At 37.7% G+C, this 20,813-nt stretch overlaps 1 protein-coding gene across 7 annotated transcripts in view; it reads left to right on the top strand.

Moving 5' to 3' along the window:
• MBNL2 (muscleblind like splicing regulator 2) overlaps positions 1 to 20,813 on the top strand; it is a 185,379-nt gene that overhangs the window by 36,135 nt on the left and 128,431 nt on the right. For all 7 annotated transcript variants that reach the window (XM_072622091.1, XM_072622088.1, XM_072622089.1 and 4 more), the window contains one exon: positions 17,412 to 18,209. In XM_072622091.1, coding sequence (XP_072478192.1) covers positions 18,036 to 18,209 — 174 coding nt within the window. In that variant the 5' untranslated portion in view covers positions 17,412 to 18,035. The remainder of the gene's footprint in view (positions 1 to 17,411; positions 18,210 to 20,813) is intronic.

Below are 20,813 nucleotides of genomic sequence, written 5' to 3'. Positions count from 1 at the left end.
TGCTCATTGGACCAGGTGATGAAAGGAAAAAAAAAATATCTAGAGGTTCCAAGTATAAAATTTGGCAACCAAACTAAGAGTTTCATGGGCAACCTTGCACATAGTGGATGCTCAACAAATGTTTGATGCTGTATTGGTTATAGTGTCCATCTGCGATACAGTGAGGAGGAAGCTTCCAACAGTTGGGGGTTCTGAGTGGTTGGTGGACAGGAAACTGGATTACATGATTACTTTAAACCATTAGTCCAATTCTTTATAAAATCAATAATGGTGTTTAAATTCGAAATTAAGAGCTTTGACTATTTCCAAAATGACATAAGTTAATATGGAAAATCCACCATATATATCCATAATGCGGGATCTTGATTGAAATTGAAGTTTCAGAAATTGAAAGGATATTTCTGCTTCATTTTATCTGAAAGCAGACCTTTGTATTATGAGCTTGCAAATATGTGTCAGGTGAAGGTATCAAAATGAAATATTTACATCCTTTTTTCATTGAAATATTAAAATAAAGATTTCCTTCTGGTACCTCCCTTATTTTTTTATTTATTGCTGGGGAAAAAATATGTACAACAAATATATATGTTTAAAAGAAAAGCATTAACTATAAGGCCAAATATGTTTAATATTTTGTCCATCCAGATGCTAATAAAGAAAACATTAGAACATGGAACAATTTTGACAAAAAGGAGAAGTTTGCACACTTTCCCAGTTGTATTGCCTGAGAGGATAAACGCATTTAAATTCTAAAATTGTTGCATTTTTTCTTTTCAAAATTGTGTGACTCCAAACTACTAGAATATCTAAAAAAAAAAGAGAGAGAGAGAGAAACAGCAAATGTTTTGTGACCTAGTAGCAACTGAAGAATGCGCATGGGAGAACAGATGATAAAATCACTTTGGAAACTAGAGAACAAGTAACTTGAGAGCTTGTCATGAGGGTGGTATCTCAGAGCATACTGAGTTATCATCAATTGTCCATCTAAGTGTGCCTCTTTAAAATGCTTTGATTGATATAAACGTAGATAGATAGTTTAAAGAAATGTTAAAAAATAATTAAGGAATTGGCTGAAATTAAGCAAGCCTACTTATGTTAAAGAGAGAAAATTTAAAGAAACATAAAAATCTGTAGGGAGGCTACATGGCACAGTGAATAAAGCCCTGGTCCTGCGGCCAAGAATACCTGAGATCCGATCCAGCCTCAGACGTTTACTCGCTTTGTGACTGTGGGTAAGTCACTTAACCCTGTTTGCCTCATTTTCCTTATCTGTAAGATGAGTTGGAGAAGGAAATGGCAAACCACTCCAATATCCTGGCCAAGAAAACCCCAAATGAGGTCATGAAGAGTTGGATATGACTGAAATGACTCAACAACAACAAAAATCTGTAAGAGAAAAGTATCACCATCTCAGGAGTAGAATATACTAGCCACAATATTAAAAATTATAATCATTAATATGTATAAACCATGTTATGGTTTATGGTATGCTTTATGTACAACTCAATTCTGACAGCTCCATAATGAGAAGATATGGATGGATTGTGGTCTCCAGTGGTGGAAGGAATACCCACACCTATGATATCATATATCCATCCAAGTATCAACTTTGTGACATTGGTAGAATAGATATTCTCACCCTCCTCTTTTAGATGAGGCAGCTGACACAGAGGAGTTACGTGACTTATCTAAATTCCCATAGCTATTTAGTAGCAAACCTGGAATGAGAATCCAGCTGTCCAGATTGCAGATTAGTGGCTCATTCTACTGTCATGGCTTTCACCACCTTGGTGGCCATCTGAATGATGCCAACAAAGCTGTGGGATCAATTTAGTCAATCTGATGGGGGAAAAAGTCAGCCAAAACAATACCCTGGTTACTAGATCAGTGGGTTCTGTCAAAACAGTGGATAATGGCTTCTCTGTTAGGTTAACTTTATGGGCATCTAGGAGTATAATCAGAATGTTTTTTCTTAGTTGGGGGCCCCGGGTCTCTCCTTCTATAAAATGGGAACCCTCCTCTTTGCTATCTCAGAAGCTGTCTAAATGAAGACACAGTACAGCATGTGATTATTGTTTTTCCTTCCCACCCATTTTCATGTGGCACATCTTAAAGTAATGGCTCCCTGTTGCTATGGAGACACAGCACCAGGAGATGCTGCTTAGAAATAATGAAAGTGGTGGAGGCAGGGAAGCAGTATTCCTGGTGATTAGTCTCTAAGGAGAACACCCTCTGAGCTAAGGCAACAATGGAACCTATTCCCAGAGTGAATGGAGTCCCAGGAGGGAGGGCCCGATTTAACAAGTTGTATTGCCTATGACAGCAGCCAGTGATTAACAAACGGCGTTGCTTACTAATAAATAGACACCTTTCTTAGACTAGGTGTTTAGTTCCCTGGTCTTTATTGCTCTGAGTTTTGAGTTTGCTCTCAGCAAATATTTGTCAGCAATGATGATTTTTGCCAGTTTGCTTAACTTCCTGAAAAATAAGAGGGATTCTTGGTTGACTCAGACCCACCTTTGGAACCCACTCTCAAAGCTGTGGTTTGTGAGTCATTCCTGGCCAGTGAGAATTAAAATATGCCAAGAGAACTTTTTTCCCCCTTTCAAAAGCAATTCAATTCAATTTGCATTTGTTAAATGCCTACTATGCATTAGACATTGTAGGGATACAAAGACAAAGATGAAAATAGTCTCTGCTCTCAAGGGGCTTCCAATCTACTACAGAAAGAATAACTTAAAAAAAAAAAAGTCCAATAATGCTCATTTTCCTAAGCCTCCTTTCCTCAATCCTGTTCACTTGACTACTCTTAGAACAGCCATGCACTGAGTTCCTGCTACTACCCCATCTCATCCCTGCCAGATTTTACTTTTGTCTTTGCATGGATCCTCTCTTGTATCTTCTTGCTTTCTTCTGAATTTTTGACCCTTGATCATTGTGGTTAGTGGAAAGGACTAGAATTCAAGCTCTGGTTTTGTCATAGATTAGCTAAAGTACTTTACTCTCCCAGAACCTGAATTTGCTTATCTAACAAATAGAGTCTATATTTATGCTCACTGGGTTGTAATAAAGATCAAATGAGATAATTTATTGGTGTCTGGACCTTGGATTCACTGGGTAAGGAATTCCCAGTAAGGAACCTCCCTCTACCATTGCAGATCAGCAGTCACTCAACAATTTAGGGTCTTAGAGCATCAAGCCCAGCACTGAGAAGTTGAATATCTTACTTATAGTCACACAGCCAGTGTTGTATCCAAGGCAAGACTTGAACCCAGATCTTCCTGACTTAGAAGCCAGTTTTGATCGACTTTTTCACCTTGCCTCTCATGATCAAGGCAGTGTATTTGTAAGGATAACAATACTAGAATTATCCACCTCATAGGGTAGTTATGGGAAAAAGCTCCTAGCAAGCCTTAAAGCACTAATAATAACGTGGGCTACAATTATTGTAACCATAAAGCACCATAAAAATGTGACCTGTTATTATACCCTGACCACTTCACTAAGCAAAACCCTGCCCACTAAGAGGAGCCATGTAATCAGAAGAAAGAAATAGGCTCTGCACTTGTACTGAATGAAAGAAAAAAGGGAGTGAGGTGGAATCAATAAAAAATACCTGACAGAGTACTGGACCTGGAGTCAGGAAAACCTGAGTTTGAATCCAGCCTCAGAAACTTATTAGCTTTGTAACTCTGGGCAAGTCACTTAACTTCTATCTCTGAACTATCTCCTCTACTATAAAATGGGTATAATAAAAGAACCTACCTCTCAGGGTTGTTGTGAGAATCAAAAGAGATAACATTTATAAAGTGCTTAGCACAGTATCTTGAATATAGTAGGTACTTAATAAATGTTTGTGTGCCTTCCTTCCTGTGGACATGCAGCAAAGGGGTGCATTTGCTTACTCAATTACAGATTCCAGGACAGAGTGTTAGCCTGAAGATGTGTAGAGATAATACTTCACCAGATCATGTAGGTAATTAGAAGGTGGTGATCAATAATAATAATATTTATATATTTTTATAAATTTGGTCTATAAAGGCTCTTCTTTACAATGAACTAAAGAGGTTGGGTAGTACAGATATTCTTACTTTCATTTACAGATGAAAAGACTTTGGCCCAGAGTATAAATGAGTTAGCCACAGTCCCAAGGTGGCAGAAGAATTAAGCCTTGACCCATGTCTTCTTCTGACTGACCAATCAGCATTCTGGCCCATTAGAAATATCAACTCCAAGAAAGTTGTTTACACACCAAAAATGCACTGTGAGGAATGATTGCTGGAGACTAAAACCTGGAGTTTTATCTGTGAGTGGCCTAACCAAGAGATACAGCTTTGTGAAAGCATTCCAAGCAATGGAATTTATGTAAATAGATGCAAATTTTCAAATATCAGTTTTGCCTTGGTAACTATCAGAATCCCTACATTCAGCCCATCAGATACTGCTCCTGTTTCAGAAATTGTGGTTGCTTTGCTGGACAGCCCAATTTATGCCCTGATGTAGAGGAGAGACGAGGGAAAAAGCTATGATCACTATATGGTCATTGGGATAGGATTGGGGAGGATGTTTGGCGAAGCCTCTTTGTGACTTAGTAACTGTCCTAGTATGCTGAAGGAGAAGACTTCAGCCTTGCGGATTTAACTTCCTGGGGCTGAGTCTTTGGGTAAGTAGGATTAACTAACACAAAGATATTAAGATAACAGAGAGATAGGGTCTGGACCTTTGGTTTCATTAGCTACATGCAGAGCAGATCCTTCTTTACAACTTATAACCCTAAGAGAGTTTTGCGTAAAGCCCTAGGGATCCAGGGACTTACTTGCTCATGGTCACCAACCAGTATTTTTAATTTGTTGTTGTTGTTGAGTCATTTTTCAGCGAGGGCTGACTCTTTGTGACCCAATTTGGGATTTTCTTGACAAAGATACTGGAATGGTGCACCATTTCGTTCTCCAGCTCATTTTACAGATGAGGAAACTGAGGCAAACAGGATTAGAAGATTTGCCCAGGTTCATACAGTTAGTAAGTGTCTGAGGCCAAATTTAAACTCATTCCTTTCTTCAGGCCTGGCACTCTATCTACTATGCCAACTAACTGCCCATTAGTTGTTCATAAACAGAATATTCCATTTGAGGATAACTCTCCAGCTACTATCCCATGGTGCCTCTCTGTTGATGTAATGGATATAGTAAATGGTGAATGAATGAACGAAGATGTATGTGTATATAATTGTATTAGAGATTTTAATAAAACTAATAATTATAGCAGGAACAAGCAATTGTTAAATTCTTAAATTATCTATTTATACTGAGTCGCAAAGCATACACGTCAAAACGCTGTTTTATGCCTTGGTCAGAGTATTAGCACATGGAAGCTTTGACTTCTTAATACTCCCCTTGATGTGAAATGTAACCCAAAATCAAATACATTTTTGATACCTAAACACCACTCTATTTTTTCCATCACAATTTTCCTGATTTCCCCCTTCCTGTGTTGCTCTCCCTTTGGAAATGATTCTTTATCCCAACTCCCATGGATATCAAATAGCACTTTGTACTTCCCTCATGCAGGCATGGATCATGCTTTCTTCTCAATTATAGCTGTCTATGAATGTGCCATATAACGCTACTGACTTGCTAATTAACTGGCATTAGCTATTCAAATTCAGTTAAGTTCCCTGTGGTTCCATGATGGTTGCCATGTGCTATTATACTCCTATCTTGCCATCATCATCCCACCTTGATTCTCCTATTTTCTACCTCCCCTCTGAGGTATGGACTCCAAGAAAGGGATGAAGGTAGCTGCAGGAGTGACTCTGCTCTGCCAATCTCCTCCTACCCTTCCATTGCAGCTTTTTCTTTCAACTCCCACTACTTAAAGGCCTGCTGTTACTAAATCTAGGAAAAACTTCGCAGGAATGATGAGACTTACTGAAGGACAGCTAAAAATATATCCCTCCTGAAATCAGCCTTGCTTAAGAATTAGTTGTTTAAGAAACTTACAGAAGAACTTGTCAGTGTTAAAATTGGAAGGGACCTTGGAGATGATCTAGTCTAGTCCACTCAATTAGACAAATATTCATAATACAAGGCTATTCTGTACATGGATAGATACCAAGAATACAAAAATGAAAGGCACAATCCATGCATTCAAGGGACTTTTATTCCACTGGGGATAGGTTATATACATACATGTGCACCATCTACTAAGGCAAAGAGAGGTCATGCTCTGTCAGTGGAGGGGAGCCACCATTCTGATGAAATAATTAGTTCTTGAAGAATAAATCAATGTTCTTGTCAATTTAATTCAAGGCAGTGAGAATTTGCTAAGTGCCTGCTTCATTACAGGCACTATACTAAGTGATAGGGATACCAAAAAGGGCAAAAGTCGTCTTTGCTATCAAGGAACTTGGAATTCAATGGTAGAGACAATGTACAAACAAATATTCAGGACAAATTGGAGATACTCAACAGAAGGAAAGCACTATGATTGAAGGGGACTAGTAAAGGGTTTTTGCAGATGTTGTAACTCAGAAAGCCATAGAAGACCTGGGATGAAGATGAGGAGGGAACAAATACCAGGTATGGGGAAAACAGTGAGAGAAAATGTACCATCAGGAGATGGTATGTCACGTTGGAAGAATAGCTAGGAAGCCAGTCATTGGATCATAATGTACATGGAGGAGTAAGCCATACCAAACTGGAAAGGTAGGACGGGTTCAGGTTATGAAAGGCTTTAAAAGTCCAACAGAGGATTTTACATTTGATCCCAGAAGTAATTTAAAAGGGATTGGGGAATGCATATGGTCAGTACTTTAAGAAGATCATTTTGATAGCTAAGTGGAGGATGAAAGACTTGTGATTGAAAGACTAATCAGAAAGCTATTATAATAATAATAGTCCTGGTGTAACTTCATAAGAGCCTGTGAAGGGGTGGGTGGATATTGGCAAAGGAAGGAAAAGTCTTATATTATAGATATTGGGAGGGTAGAATTGATAGGACTTGGTAAGAGATTGGATACGGAGGATGAGAGAGAGTAAGGAGTCAAGTATGACTTTAGGTGGTGAGTTTGGGTGACTGGGAACATGTCAGTGCCTTCAATGGTAATAGGAGAGGGTTTGCGGGGGGGAAAGACAATGAGTTCAGGTTTGGACATGGTGAGTTTACATGGCGTTTACAGGCCATCTATTTGAAGATATGCAATGGGTAGCAGTCAGTAAAGTAAATTTACTGAAAGTCAGTAAATAAAGTAGGCTTGAAGAAAGATCTGAAGATCATCTGCATAAAAATAATTGAATTAATGGCAGCTGATGATATCATTAAGTAAAATAGTATAGAAAGAGAAGAGGAAATAGGATAGAGCCTTGGGGGACACCCACAGTTAGTGGATATGATCTGATGATGATCTAGCATAGGACACTGTGAAGAGGTTAGACAGATACCAGGAGAAAGTCAGATCATGAAAACCTAAAGAAAAGAGTATTCAGGAGAAGAGGAGATGACCAGTAGTGTCAAAGGCTGCCAAGAGGTAGAGAGGGATTAGGAGTGAGAATCATCCATTTGATTTAGCAGTCAATTATTTGAGAGAGAGAGACAGAGATAAAGAGAGACCAACCTCAGTTAGATGATGAGGTTGGAAGCCAGACTGCAAAAGGTTTAAAAAGGACATGAAAAGAGAGGAAGTGAAGGTAACCATTGCTGAGGGCTTTCTCAAGGAGTTTAGCCACAAAAGGGTAGGAGGGAGAAATAGGATGATAGAAGGGACGGTTGGCTTAAGTGAAGTTTTTTAAAGGTAGAGAGATATTCATGTATTTGTAGGCAGCAGGGAAGCATTCAGTAGACAAGGAGAGACTGAAAATTAGTAAGAGTAGGGATATCATTGCAGCAATTTGCAGGAAAAAATGAAGTGGAATGGGATCACTATTACATGAAGAGATGTTTGCATTGGCAAGGAGGACTACCTCTTCATCTAAGACGGGTGAAGGAGGAGATGGTGAGACTGGGATAAGCAACTGAGGAATGTGAGATGTGTTGGAGTCTATAGAAGAGGGAGATCTCTTTTGTGTTCCAGCGAATGGAACACATTCTTTCCATTTCTCCAATGGCTCTCTTTGCCACAGGCTGTAGAAGTTGCAGCAAGGAGAATGAAACAATTCACAGTGCCAGCCTTGAATACGTTGGAGCTAGGTAGTTTACCCAGTGAGCTAATGGCATGTCTGCTTTAGCCCAAATCTTTTTGTTCTAGTTTCCAAGAAACCAGTAGATGATGTGTCGATCTTAAAGAGTAACTAATGAAACTGCTTTTATTCTAATAAGAAATTCTCCTAAATGAGTTAAAATATTTGGATTGAAAACACAGACCTAGTGAAAAAAATGTAATTTGGATGCAAATATGTATTGAATACATCATATCTAGATACAGCTTCAGGGATATATTTAGATTATTTGTTTTTATTTCCTTCTAATTGAAAACTGAGCTTTCTTCCCTACTCACTGCTGCAAACTTGGCTATTGTAACTGAGTGGAAATAGTTCCATGAGGACAGACTCAAGTCATACCTAAATAATGGACGTCCCTCATGGCCCAGCTTAATGCTGTCCTTACAGTACAGTGCTTTTTAAAAGATTTATTTAAAGGAATTAAGGTGCAAAATATAGCTTTTGTGTGTATTTGTTTTCTCCTATCCTAAATTTTTCATAGGCTTTTTAAATGCATAATAACCTTTCAGTTTTGTTTTGTTAATTAACTTTTGTACTTCAACATTTATAATGAATAGGTTGGATCCTAATAATTATAACCTCTAGTAAGTAGGGCAGCATTGGCATGGTGGGAAGAAGTCTAGTAGAGGAGATGCCAGAGTGCCTGGGTTCAAATACTGCTCGGAAGCCTTTGTGACCTGGGTCAGCATTTATGAAGTGCCTACCATGGGTCAGGCACTTAACCTTCCTGGGCCTCAGTTTTTTCATCTGTAAAGTGAAGTTTATAGCTAGATAACCTCTGAGGCCTCTTCCAGATGTAGATAAGTGACCTTATGAATAATAGTGCCATGTTGATTTCACTGTATTACCTTGAATAAATAATAACCTTTATATTTTTGCTTCTCCTACTCTTAAAATAGATTTGATAATAATATCTATATTACCTTCTTCATAGAGTGATTGCAAGGATGAAGTAAGATTGTGAATGTGAAATTATTTTTAAAATTTAACGCAGCTTATTTAATGCATCATTATTACCTATGGTTATATCCATTAATTAGAATTATGGTTGTTGCAGAAAGAATTGGCTTAAAAGCATTCAATATTTGTAGTTAATCTTAGAAAATATGCTGCTCAAGGTCTAGCTGATTGCATTATAGAAAAGATCCCATGATGGATTATATAATATCGCCACTTTTATTAAGGGTATTTACTTTTTCTTTTTTTCAATATCCAACTTCATTTACAGATTTCCATTTTTTTGGAGATTAAAGTTATTTGTGTTTTTTTATTGTTTTGTCATTTTTCAGCTATGTCAAATTCTTTGCAATTCTATTTGGAGTTTTCTTGGCAAAGATGCTAGAGGAGTTTGCCATTTCCTTCTCTAGCTCCTTTTCCAGATGAGGAAACTGAGGAAAACAGACTTAAGTGACTTGCCTAAGGTCACACAGCTATTAAGTGTCAGAAGCCAGAATTAAACTCATGTAGATGAGTCTTCCTGACTTCAGTCTGGCACTGTATCCACTGCATCACCTCGCTTTCTCCATTAGTGATTACTTTATAATTTAACATTTTTATCAATATTTTTGGAGAATTTCATCTAATAGGACAGTGAGAGATTTGAGATAGGGGATCGTGAGGGGGACCACATAGAGCTCTTATGTCAGTCAGTCCCTGGCTTGATAGACGTCCCCAATACAGTGCATCATGCATTCACCTAGCGAGCAGTACATGCTTTCTCGTATAGTTTCACTTGAATTCTTTTTTTAATGTTGTAGGAAATAGATGAATCTAAAGATAACTCAAAAGGAAAGGCTTTTTTTAAAAAGAAAATTCCATATCACTATTTTAACTTCCTGTCTCCTGCCTCAAATAAAACCAAATAATTCTTTCATTCCTTTATATTAACAATACTGCATTGGTCCAGATGTAGGCCATCTCACAAGCCTAGGCTACCCCCTAAATATGTGTGTATATGCACATATATGTGTGTGTATATGTATATATATGTACGTGTATATGTGTGTATGTATATATGGAAAAATATAAATATACATTAAAACAAATATTCAAATGACCATATGAAAATGTATAGTTATTTAAAGGGTTTTATTATATTTTCATTCAAATGAAATTTCATTCAAATAAAAACATGTTATTTATTATTAATTCTCTCTTCCTCTTCGTAACATTTGTTGTCTTATCCAGTAGATCAGTGGCTACAGTAAACATTTCAATCAATCAGTAAATGTTTATTAAACACCTCCTGTGTACCAGACACTGTGCTAAGTATGGAGGACACAAAAAGAGGTAGAAGACAGTCCCTCCCCTCAAGGAGGTTACAGTCTAATGGAGGAGACTGCATGCAGACAGATACGACAAAACAAGCTATACAGAAGATAAATAGGAAGTATCTAATGGAGGGAAAACACGAGAATTAAGAGGGGTTGCCGAAGGCTTCTAGTGATTTCTAGAGATTTTAGTGGGAACTTAAAGGAAGCTAGGAGTTCAGTAGGTGGAGAGGTAGGAGAGTGTTCAAGGCATGGGGGACAGCCAGAGAAAATGCTGAGAACCAAGAGATGAAGTGTCTTGTTTGTGGAATGCTGGGAGGCCAGTGTCACTGAGTGGAAGAAAACCTGTAAGGATGTAAGAACTAAGAAAACAGGAAAGGTAGGGAAGGACTAGGTTATGAAGGACTTCAAATGCCAACAAAACCATTTTTTATTTAATCGTAAAAGCAATAGGGAGCCACTGGAGTTTATTGAGTAGGAGTGGGGGGGCAGGGAATGGGGTAACATGATTGCATCTGCACTTTAGGAAAATCCCTTTAATTGCTGAATGGAGGGTGTATGGTGTGGGGAGAGACTTGGGGTTGGGAGACCCACTAGTATACTATTACAGTCATCCAGGTGTGGTGGGATGAAGACCTACATTAGCTTGAGGACTCTGTCAGAAGAGAGAAGGCTTAATAATCACCTTCTGTGTGCCAGGCACACTCAAATTTTGTACAAGCCAGATTTATGGGAAAATGGTCCATATTCAGATCAGAATGATAGTGGCTTGTACTTATATTGTGCATTTAGGTTACAAAACATTTTGTATATGTTATCTTATTTGATATATAATATGATATAATAATATTATAATATAATAATAAATTTATTATCTTCATTTTAAAGATAAGGAAACAGCCTCAGAAAAGTTCAGTGACTTACCTGAGGTCACAAAGCTAGGAACCTGTATAACTGGGAGTAAAAGTCAAGTCTTTTGACTCTGAGGCCAGTGCTTTTTCTATTAGTCCTTTGTGTGTAAGGGTGTGATGGGAAAAGGAGGGGTGTTGTGTCCTGTATTCAAGTCAATCTAGTAATATCTAACCTTGATATTGTGCTTTTAGGTTCAGAGTGCTTTATATGCATCCTTTCATTTGATCCTTACAATAGCCCTTTGACACAGGGAGCATAAAATTTGTTATCCTCATGCTACATATGAGAAAACTAAACCTTATAAAGGGCTTGTCTCCTAAAACTCTGTTCTCCCTTTGTACCCTCCGAAGTATTTTTCTTTCCAAATACAACATTCTGGAAAGACCTCAGTTAGAGACATCTTTCCCTGTTCCTTTAATTATAAAGAAGGATTCAGCATCTCTCCTCGAGGTCAATCTCCTCTTAGCTCCTTTCCCCACCTAAGATGCGCCTTGAGGTCACTCTTAAATCTAGTCTGCCATCAGACAGGCCACAACGATGCAGCCAAGCCATCAATCCAGGGGAGTCAGAGCATTTAGTATCACTTTAAAACAGGCTCTTTAAATAGATAGGAGCATGTTTGATGATGCAATCTGATGAGCACCTGATTTTTTTAAATAAAATATTACAAAGATGCCTGTTTTGTTAATAAATTGTGGTTTTTGCAAACAGATTAAAGGTATCCTACAGATCCTTCTAGTGGATAATATTTCAAGACGGTCTGGCTCAGAAATGAGTTTGTTCTGCTACCACCCTTTAATCGATCCTCTTCTATCCAGATGTTTGGCAGTCAACTAAAATATACCATAGTGAGCAAAAAACAAGCTGAGGGCTAGAGTGCCAGGAAGTTATTTTTCTCAATATGATCTTAAATTTTCACCAGCTTCAGTTTCAAGTTTGACATCATAATCATTGTGGGGGGGGATTTTAGGGGGGGAATATGTGTTAATTGCAAAGTATAAACTGTCCTTTGAATTTTCCTAAGTCCCCCCCCCCAAAAGGAGTAAGGGAAGGGTCAGTTTAGGGTTGGTGGGGAACACGAAGAAGGCAATTTCAAAAGTGCTAGGTAGGACAATGCCTTCATCTCCTCAGATTTTAGTGGTCGAAGATAGAAAATTCTCCTTGGGCTAAAGTAATCAGAAGCTGGGAGAGAAAATCAAGTAATATGTTTTTTTAGACTTGCTTAAAAAAAAAGCATAGCTGTCTGAAAATTTAGCACTTGGGAATGACTTTTAAATACAAGCAAAAAGTGAGGTCTGCAAAAGGCTTTAAAAACAACTTGGTTTTCTTTTGTACAGTTGAACAGCAAGTCCATCAGCATTTCAGAAATGAGTTGAGTAGCTCATTCCATTAACCTCAAATTCCAGGCGTGACTTTGACAGAGAAATTGAGAGAAGAACAGCAAAGCTTGTTATATCAAATGCTGTCTGGAGAGGATGGGGCCATTACAAGGATACAGGCAGAAATATATCCACAGAGGGCACCCCTGTCAATAAATCAAGTACCTAGCAAGTGGGGAGATACCATAACAAGGTTCACCAAGGCCAGGCATTTTCGAATGCTTCTCTTTGGAGGCTGAGTCCTGGGTCTCAGGTACCTCATAGTGGTTTTCATCGATGTGCTTTGTCTGAGGGGAAATCTTTTGTTTTTTCAAGTTTCTAATAGTACCTGTCCCCTTCCACTAGAAGTGTCTATTCTGCCTAATTACTGCATGACTAATCCCTGGTTTCAGCTCAAACACCAACTTCTGTGTAAAGTTTTGGTTTTTTTTCCTAATCCCCCAGCACCTAGTGCTCTCCATTCCAAAATGGCCTTGTATTTTTTTCTATACATATACATATATGTATAAAGTGTCCCTATATATGTACATACATGGGTACATATGTGTATATGGTATCCCAAAAATCTTAGTGTGATTTCAAGCTATTAAAGCTAATAACTGCACTAAGACTTTTGGAACACTGTTGTATATCTTTATTTATGTAATGTTGTTTCCCTTAATAGACTGCACATTGAGGGGAGGGATTTTTTAGTATCCCTGGCACCTAAGAATTGCTCCTGACCTGTAGTTGGTGCTTAGTAAGTGCTTGTTGATAAATTGATAACCAACCAATATTACTCTACTCTTACTTTCTTTTTCCAAAGAGAAGCCCTTAGAAAAATAATTAACCTTGTCCCTGCTCCAAGAAAGATCTGAAAGCATGGCTCTAGTTAGGCTGCTGCAGAGAGGTAACAACTAAGAGAGATTGGTCTCTTCTCATGGTGGAGCACGTTGCAAGAAGTCATAATGGATAAACTCTGTGTACCATTTATTATTGTTAACCCCTCATCGTGTAGCTACATCTTCTTCAAAAATGAATTTCTAGGACATCAGATACACATGACTGAATTATAAAAATTAACGTACATTCTCAAAATCAAAGGTAATTTCTGGATTATGTACCACTTAGGATTATTCTTAACTCTGCCACCTCCCCTGCTGTGTAAAATTGAGAACTGGACAATACATTCAAAACAAAGAATGAGCAAAATGAAGTTGGTTTTTTCCACCCTTTTAACCAATAAGTCCAGCAGCCTCTGTGGAGACAAAACCACAGTAATGTGCTAGGTAGGAGGCAGTCACACTATAACTAAGATAACCCCATGCATCGATTTAGCATGCATACCTTAACTTGGTAGTCAGACCCTCTACTCAGTTGATTTGATGTTGACAAGGTATACAATTGTTCATCAATTGATAATTAATATTTTCATGAAGATACAGGAGAAATTCTAGCTTCCTATTATTCCTGGAAAGAATGTGTTGTCAGTGGCCACTAAGTCTGCATCTGCCAGTGTTTTCCCCATGGATTGTTGAAACAGAGTTTCCAGTTCCTCTCTGGTACCTGATTAAACCTGCTCTTTTAGATGCTCATGGACACAATTCAGGATTTCAGGGCCCAGGGCAGGGAGCATTACAACCATTTTCCTCTAGAGCAACAGACAGGACTAGTCATACACATCCAGGGTAATTAGTCACCTGTGCTGGCTAGAGTGATTTTAGGGTTGTTGGAATGCCTTGCTTTCTTTTCTTGCCCCAATCCTTGACACAAAATACCTTTCTACTGATCAAAGACTTAAAAATATACATCTGAGGCCTTTTCTTTTACTTTTTTCAAAATATATTTATAGATTTTTTTTAATGAAATACTTCCCTAGGAACATGCAAACAATCCTGACATGGTACATTTTCTCCATTTTTTCATTCATATGATCAAAGACCTTGATCCCTGTGAATATGAAAATACCTGTTTAGAGGGGCAATTCTTTAGTCAAATTTATGTGAATGAGTTTAATCTCCTTTGAAAAGAGGTAGTTTTGACAAAGAGGAAGACGTGGAGACCAGTGAGCCGGGAGGCAAAGAGTTCACCAAGGAGAAAAAGGACCATTAATCAGAGGAAGGTCAGGTGAAGAAGACTGATGGAGCCAAAGAATAAGGAAGGCAAAAGCAAAAAAGCAAATTGTGCAGAGACGGAAAAAAGTGGACTCTCAGATAATGGTGTAGCCAGGAAGCCCTAGATTTCCGGGAAGGTTAGCACAGATTTTTTTTTCAACTACTGATAGTTCTAGATGTTGATTCTAGGACCATAAAGCTGCTGAGCCCATTTCAATGTTAATAGAGGCTGAAAAAATATAGAAAAAAGCATGGATAAGGATTTCACAGCGCCATAGTTCCTCCACTTAATGGCTGTTTTCTGGACCTTCCTGGCTTAAGAGTGATTATCAATAGTAACTGTTGCTCTTTCCCTCCCAACTTGATTTACTTACATATTTCTTTCTTTTGCTCATTAAAGGGGCCATTCCCTCACTACTTTTTAAAGAGGTCTCATCATTGACTGGGCATGACCTCACTCTAAGTGAGTAACTGAAAATGCCTTACCCTAAAAGGCCAAGGTCTCCCATTGCATCCTGGGCCTTCTCCAGTCATCTTGATGAATATCTGGTCAATGGATCCAAATGGTTCACGAGGAGAAAATGAGGCTGGTGACCTTGAACAGCCCTCCCTCCCTCACAACAAAGTCAAGTGCAAGTCATGTCATCATTTCTCTGATGATATGGTCTTCTTCAAAAACAAAGGACGAACACAACAACAAGTTCCTCATGGGCCCTCATCTTATTCATACTGTGACTTAGTGAAAAGTCAATGGTTCTTATTAAATGTAGTACAAAGAACTCTTGATTGACCTAGTCCTGTCTTTCTTCCTGCATTCTCCAGCTGCTAGATCCTGCTTACTGAGGAAGCTTAAGACTGGTGCCATTATCAAGGCAGTCACTTTCATAGCAGCATCCTTGGAAATTTTAGCAGTAGGTGATGTGGACTAGGTAGAGATGAGATTGGTTTGGTGAGAGACAATAATCCTGTCAAAAGTGAGTCTAACTTGCAGATCTTAATAGATCTTGACTTATTATGTGTGACTGATTATTAGAAAGTTAGGCAATCTTTGCTGTAAAAGTAATAAATCCATGTATCTCCCAGCTTGATAAAGTTAGATCACTATTGGGAAATCAATTTCTGGTTAGATTTTGATAAAAATAAAATGTATAGGAAGAGAGTAAAACTGAATCTTAGAATTTACTTCTTCTTGAAAGTAAAAACAAGGCTATGTCTCATTCACTGCATTAAGTTACTTTAATGCATTTTAGAGGATGAAGATGCATTTAAATATTTCAATATTTATGCAGCTAATTTAATGACAAAAGAAGTTGTTTATTTAATTACATTTAACCCACATTTTAATTCAGTGATAATAATTTTAGTTTTTTCTTCTTTGTATTAAAACCTGTTGTATCTATTTATAAGTAAGGAATTGAGAATTGATTATAAGAGAGAAGAAATATCCTAAAGTAAATGCAGAAACCTAGGTTGACTTGGTCTCTCCCTCCTCCTCAAGAGGAAACCTGTGCTTTAAACACTTGTGGAGTTAGAGTTCATTGAAATCTCATAAGCTCCTAATGATTCAACTCAGCAAATACTTTTAAATGCATGTCTGTCATGATACAGGATAAATGAATGTTTTATAAATCATCAGGCATTTTAATTAGCAAGTTTGAGTTTCATTATTTCTCTGCCTCAGTTTTTGTTATGAAACGATCCGTGGCTCTGAGAAAAATGTGCCTAGGAAAGTTGTTTAATTATGGAATAGAATTTTGTGAAATATTTAAGACTCCTATGGCAGTCTCTATCATATACGTTTATAAACATGATTCACTTTTGGTCCTTATTCATGAATCTTATTTACCCTCCCATAGGCAAATTTTTCTTCTCTGAATACTATTGGTCTAATGTCCAAAATGTTTTAGCAAATATGTAATATTTTTTAAAAATTAAAAAAGGAAACAGCTTATTGTTTTATTGTTTATGTTTAATTTAATGTCATGAGATTGTTATGTAGAATGGAATATTTTCATAAAGGTACATAAATAAAATATAAATTGCTGACATAAGAGAAACAAGCACATTTTTTTTTCTAAATGATGAGGGTGATAGAAGAATTTCATCCAAAATGGTAATATCTTCCATATACAAGAGGGACAGATCACAAATAATTGTTTATAGCTTCTCAAATAATGAAAATAATGTAATCTGTGGGCCTAAATGTGAAATTAATTGGAAACTGTGGATCTAATACATTGTTTTGGCGATTAAACACATTAGATTGAATTGTTTCAGAATCAGAATGCCTAATTATTGTGTCTACCACATTCATCTGGTTGAGTCATTCCGTGCTTTTGGACTGCTGCCTGGATTGTTTCTGCAATACGTGTTTCAATTGCTTATCCCTTTTTTTCATGCAAAAGTTTATGAAATTCCCTACATTGTTTTACTGACTTCATCTAGAATTGAGAAAATTCCAGTTGAAGGAGGTATTGGTTTTAGAAGTGTAATTTCCAGGAAGGTTGGATGAAAACTGACATTTGATTTATATTTTATCAGGTTCATGATTAAAAAGTGCCTTTGTGAAGTCACTTTTATCGGAAACAACTGTCCTACGCACCTCTCTGTTTGCAGAACTTGGTCTCTGCCTACTCCAAACACCTTGTCCCAACCTCATATGTGGCTGAGGGTATCACAACTGCCTGAATTCGCGATTTCAACCTTAAAGAGGTGAAAGGAAGAAACAAAAGTGCCAGGACGTGAACAACTGACAGGGTTGTTTTCCAGTGTCACCAATACAAGAAAGCAGCATTGGAAGAATTAACATTCTCTCGAGGAGTGTGATTGCCTTGGAGCCACTGTCGAAGAAACAGTGTCAAAAACAGACAAGAGACTCAGACATTTTACAGCCAGAGATGACACTGAGCATGTTTTCATTGCAGCCCACCTTCTTCAAGTGGGGCATATTGATTGATGAGTGACTGCTTGCTGAGAAACTGTCTCTTCTCATTCTGCTTTGTGCATATTGGACTTCATTAATCAATTTACTAGCTCTTCTAAGAGCTAGATGCAGTTTGTTTCTCAACAGTAGTTTTGTTTTGTTTTGTTTTTTGGAGTTGGTGGACACAAGACTGACATAATTCACTTAACAGCAACACCCAGAACCTAAACCTCCTTTTCATCATGGCTTTGAACGTTGCTCCTGTAAGAGACACAAAATGGCTGACACTGGAAGTGTGCAGACAGTTTCAGAGAGGAACTTGTTCACGCTCTGATGAAGAATGCAAATTTGCGCACCCCCCCAAAAGCTGCCAGGTTGAAAATGGCCGGGTAATTGCCTGCTTTGATTCTCTAAAGGTAAGGAAGTCGATTGTATGTACAAATCCAGTTCTAATACCTTACTTGCAATGCCAACGTCTAAGTTTCATCTTAAAAACTCCCTTTCATTTTATTCAGAAGTTTAAAAATACTTTTTGGAGCACATTTCCTCACATATGGTAAAAATTAGGAGATTTTTACTTGTTTCTCCCCACCCCTCCCCAAGTGCGTACATATTCTTTGCACGTCCATGTTTAAGCAAAGAATGTAAGAGGGCTTGGTTTGAACATGTTCTTCACAGGTCCAGGAGCTTGGAAAGGGAGTCTGCTTTAGCACAACTAAAGACAAATATCTTATTAAAACTTGATCTGCCCAGAGCTGAATAAAGCAAATGAAATTAACTGTGACATCTATGTGCTGGTTTTGGCATATCACCTCTCTGGAAAGCTCTGGTCTACCACTCTCACTTGCTTTTTGAGGTCTTCATTCTCCTGGCTAATTTGCCATGGTCCACACAAATAGAAAAGCATTATTTGGAGACAAACTGGCAAGACCCTATGATAACCCCATTTATTAACTGAGAGACAGACTCCTAGCAGAGGATATTTTCAGGTTTCTCTTACCTCCACAGTGTTAGGATTCTGTCTGATAGTGTAGGATTAAGATCTGTTTTAAGGTAGGAATGGGACAAGGAATATTTGTTTGTGATAAAGTAAAAAGAGCAGTCAAAGGACCTGGGTTCAAATTCCACTGCTGATGCTTGCTACCTATGTGACCTCCAGCAAGCCCCTTAGCCTTCGCAGATCTCAGTTTCCTCACTTGTAAAAGGAGGGAGTTTGACTAGGAGACCTTTGAGGTCATTCCAGCTCTAAACCTCTGATTCCTATCTAATGTTTCTGAGAGAGAACATCTAACAAAGAGAGCAGAGTGTATGAAATGAATTATAATTATAGTATATAATTATATGTGAACATATATAATTACATATTATATAATATGTAATTCACAATTATAGAGCACTTGAAGGTTTGCAAAGTACTTTCCTCAAAGCAACCTGGTGAGGTCTTTAGTGCAAGTAGTATCACCCCATAATAAAAATAACTTAGATTTATAGAACACTTTATGGTTTGTGAAGTATTGTACATGTATCTTCTCATTTGAACCTTACAATGGTCCTCTGCAGTTGGCACTACTCAAGGCATTATTATCTCCATTTAAAGATGATGAAATTGAGGTACAGAGGGTAACCTCACACTGTGAGAAGCTATGTGATATAATCTCAGATGGTGGAACTCTGCTAAAACCAGCAGTTTGGTGAAAGCAAGGCCTCCTGTGTTCCATAGTTATGATTTTTTTACAGATGCAAAATGAGCAAAGCCAAGGAGCAAAGGATTTGTTTGTCCAGCAGCTTCCCTAAACCTCATTTCTTCGAGACATTTCTTCTGCATAGTTCCTTCTGTCACTTATAAACCATATTCACGGGGAAAGTTCCTAAGAGTCTAAGGAATTCCAGTAGTTTCAAAAGCTCCAGATAATTCAGACAGCTTTCTTCTGTAGGCAAGATTGAGTCTGGTAGCAGAATGCAACATAGAAAAAGTACTGGAGAATCTTTTCTCTTGAAATATAATTTAGGCTTCATCCTCCTTAGGGCAATTGGACTTTCACATCTCTACAGTCTAAATTCCAAGGTGTGAAATATACAGCTCTTTGACAATGTCAGTGTGAGAGGCACCCTGTAATTTGGATGATGGCAAGAGGTTTGTCAAATTTAGTTTCTCTATTTCATATTTATGGACTTCAATTTCAAGATTAAAGACTTACACAAATGTTCTAATAGAGACAGCTCCTAATATACTTTAATTAACTAATGCAGTTCAAATAGACAACATTGTGTACAAAGTAAGTTTGTCCTTCCTGTAATGTCCTCAAATTCCCACGTACCCTGAAATTGTGCAAACAGAAAGTTCAGATGTGGTTACACCCATATCCCTCATCTCTAGCTTGATTATTTAATATGACTCAGCCAAAATGGCTAAGATCACTTACCCAATTAATTCTATGAGAATCTTACTACCTGTATTTTCTACAGATTTAGCATCAGAAGGGACCATGGAGTTTTAGTCCACTACCTTTATTTTACAGATGTGGGAACAGAGGCACAGAATGGTTAAATGAGTTTCCCCAAAATCACAAGGTCATAAATGACAGTGTCACATGAACCCTGTTCCTCCAGATTCAAATCCAGCATCCTTTCCACTGTGCAATTCTCTCTCTTGTATTCAGCAACTTAAGTACTTTGAAGTGTTCCCTCCTCCTAAAATGCCCTGGTAGAAGAGCCCCCAGATAATCTGATTTTAGAAAACAAGTAACATAAAGATAATCTCAAGTAATAGAGCAGCCAAGGTGTATGTTTATAATGAAAAAAAAGAAAGCAATGGTTTATACCCAGTTATCAATTCATATAATGCTTGCCATTTTCAGCCCATTCCCACAATAAGCCAATACTAGTCGCGTAGAATTTTTCTCTTGTGCCCTCCTTTGTATTACCTCTGATAATCAGGCACCAAAATAATCATTAATGTTCATGCACAATGAGACATGGGTTGGTCATAATGGGAACTTTTTTCTTTTAAACTGAGCCAG

This window comes from Notamacropus eugenii, chromosome 6 (assembly GCF_028372415.1).
Source record: "Notamacropus eugenii isolate mMacEug1 chromosome 6, mMacEug1.pri_v2, whole genome shotgun sequence".
NCBI lineage: Eukaryota > Metazoa > Chordata > Mammalia > Diprotodontia > Macropodidae > Notamacropus > Notamacropus eugenii.
This window is presented reverse-complemented; position numbering and strand designations above follow the sequence as displayed.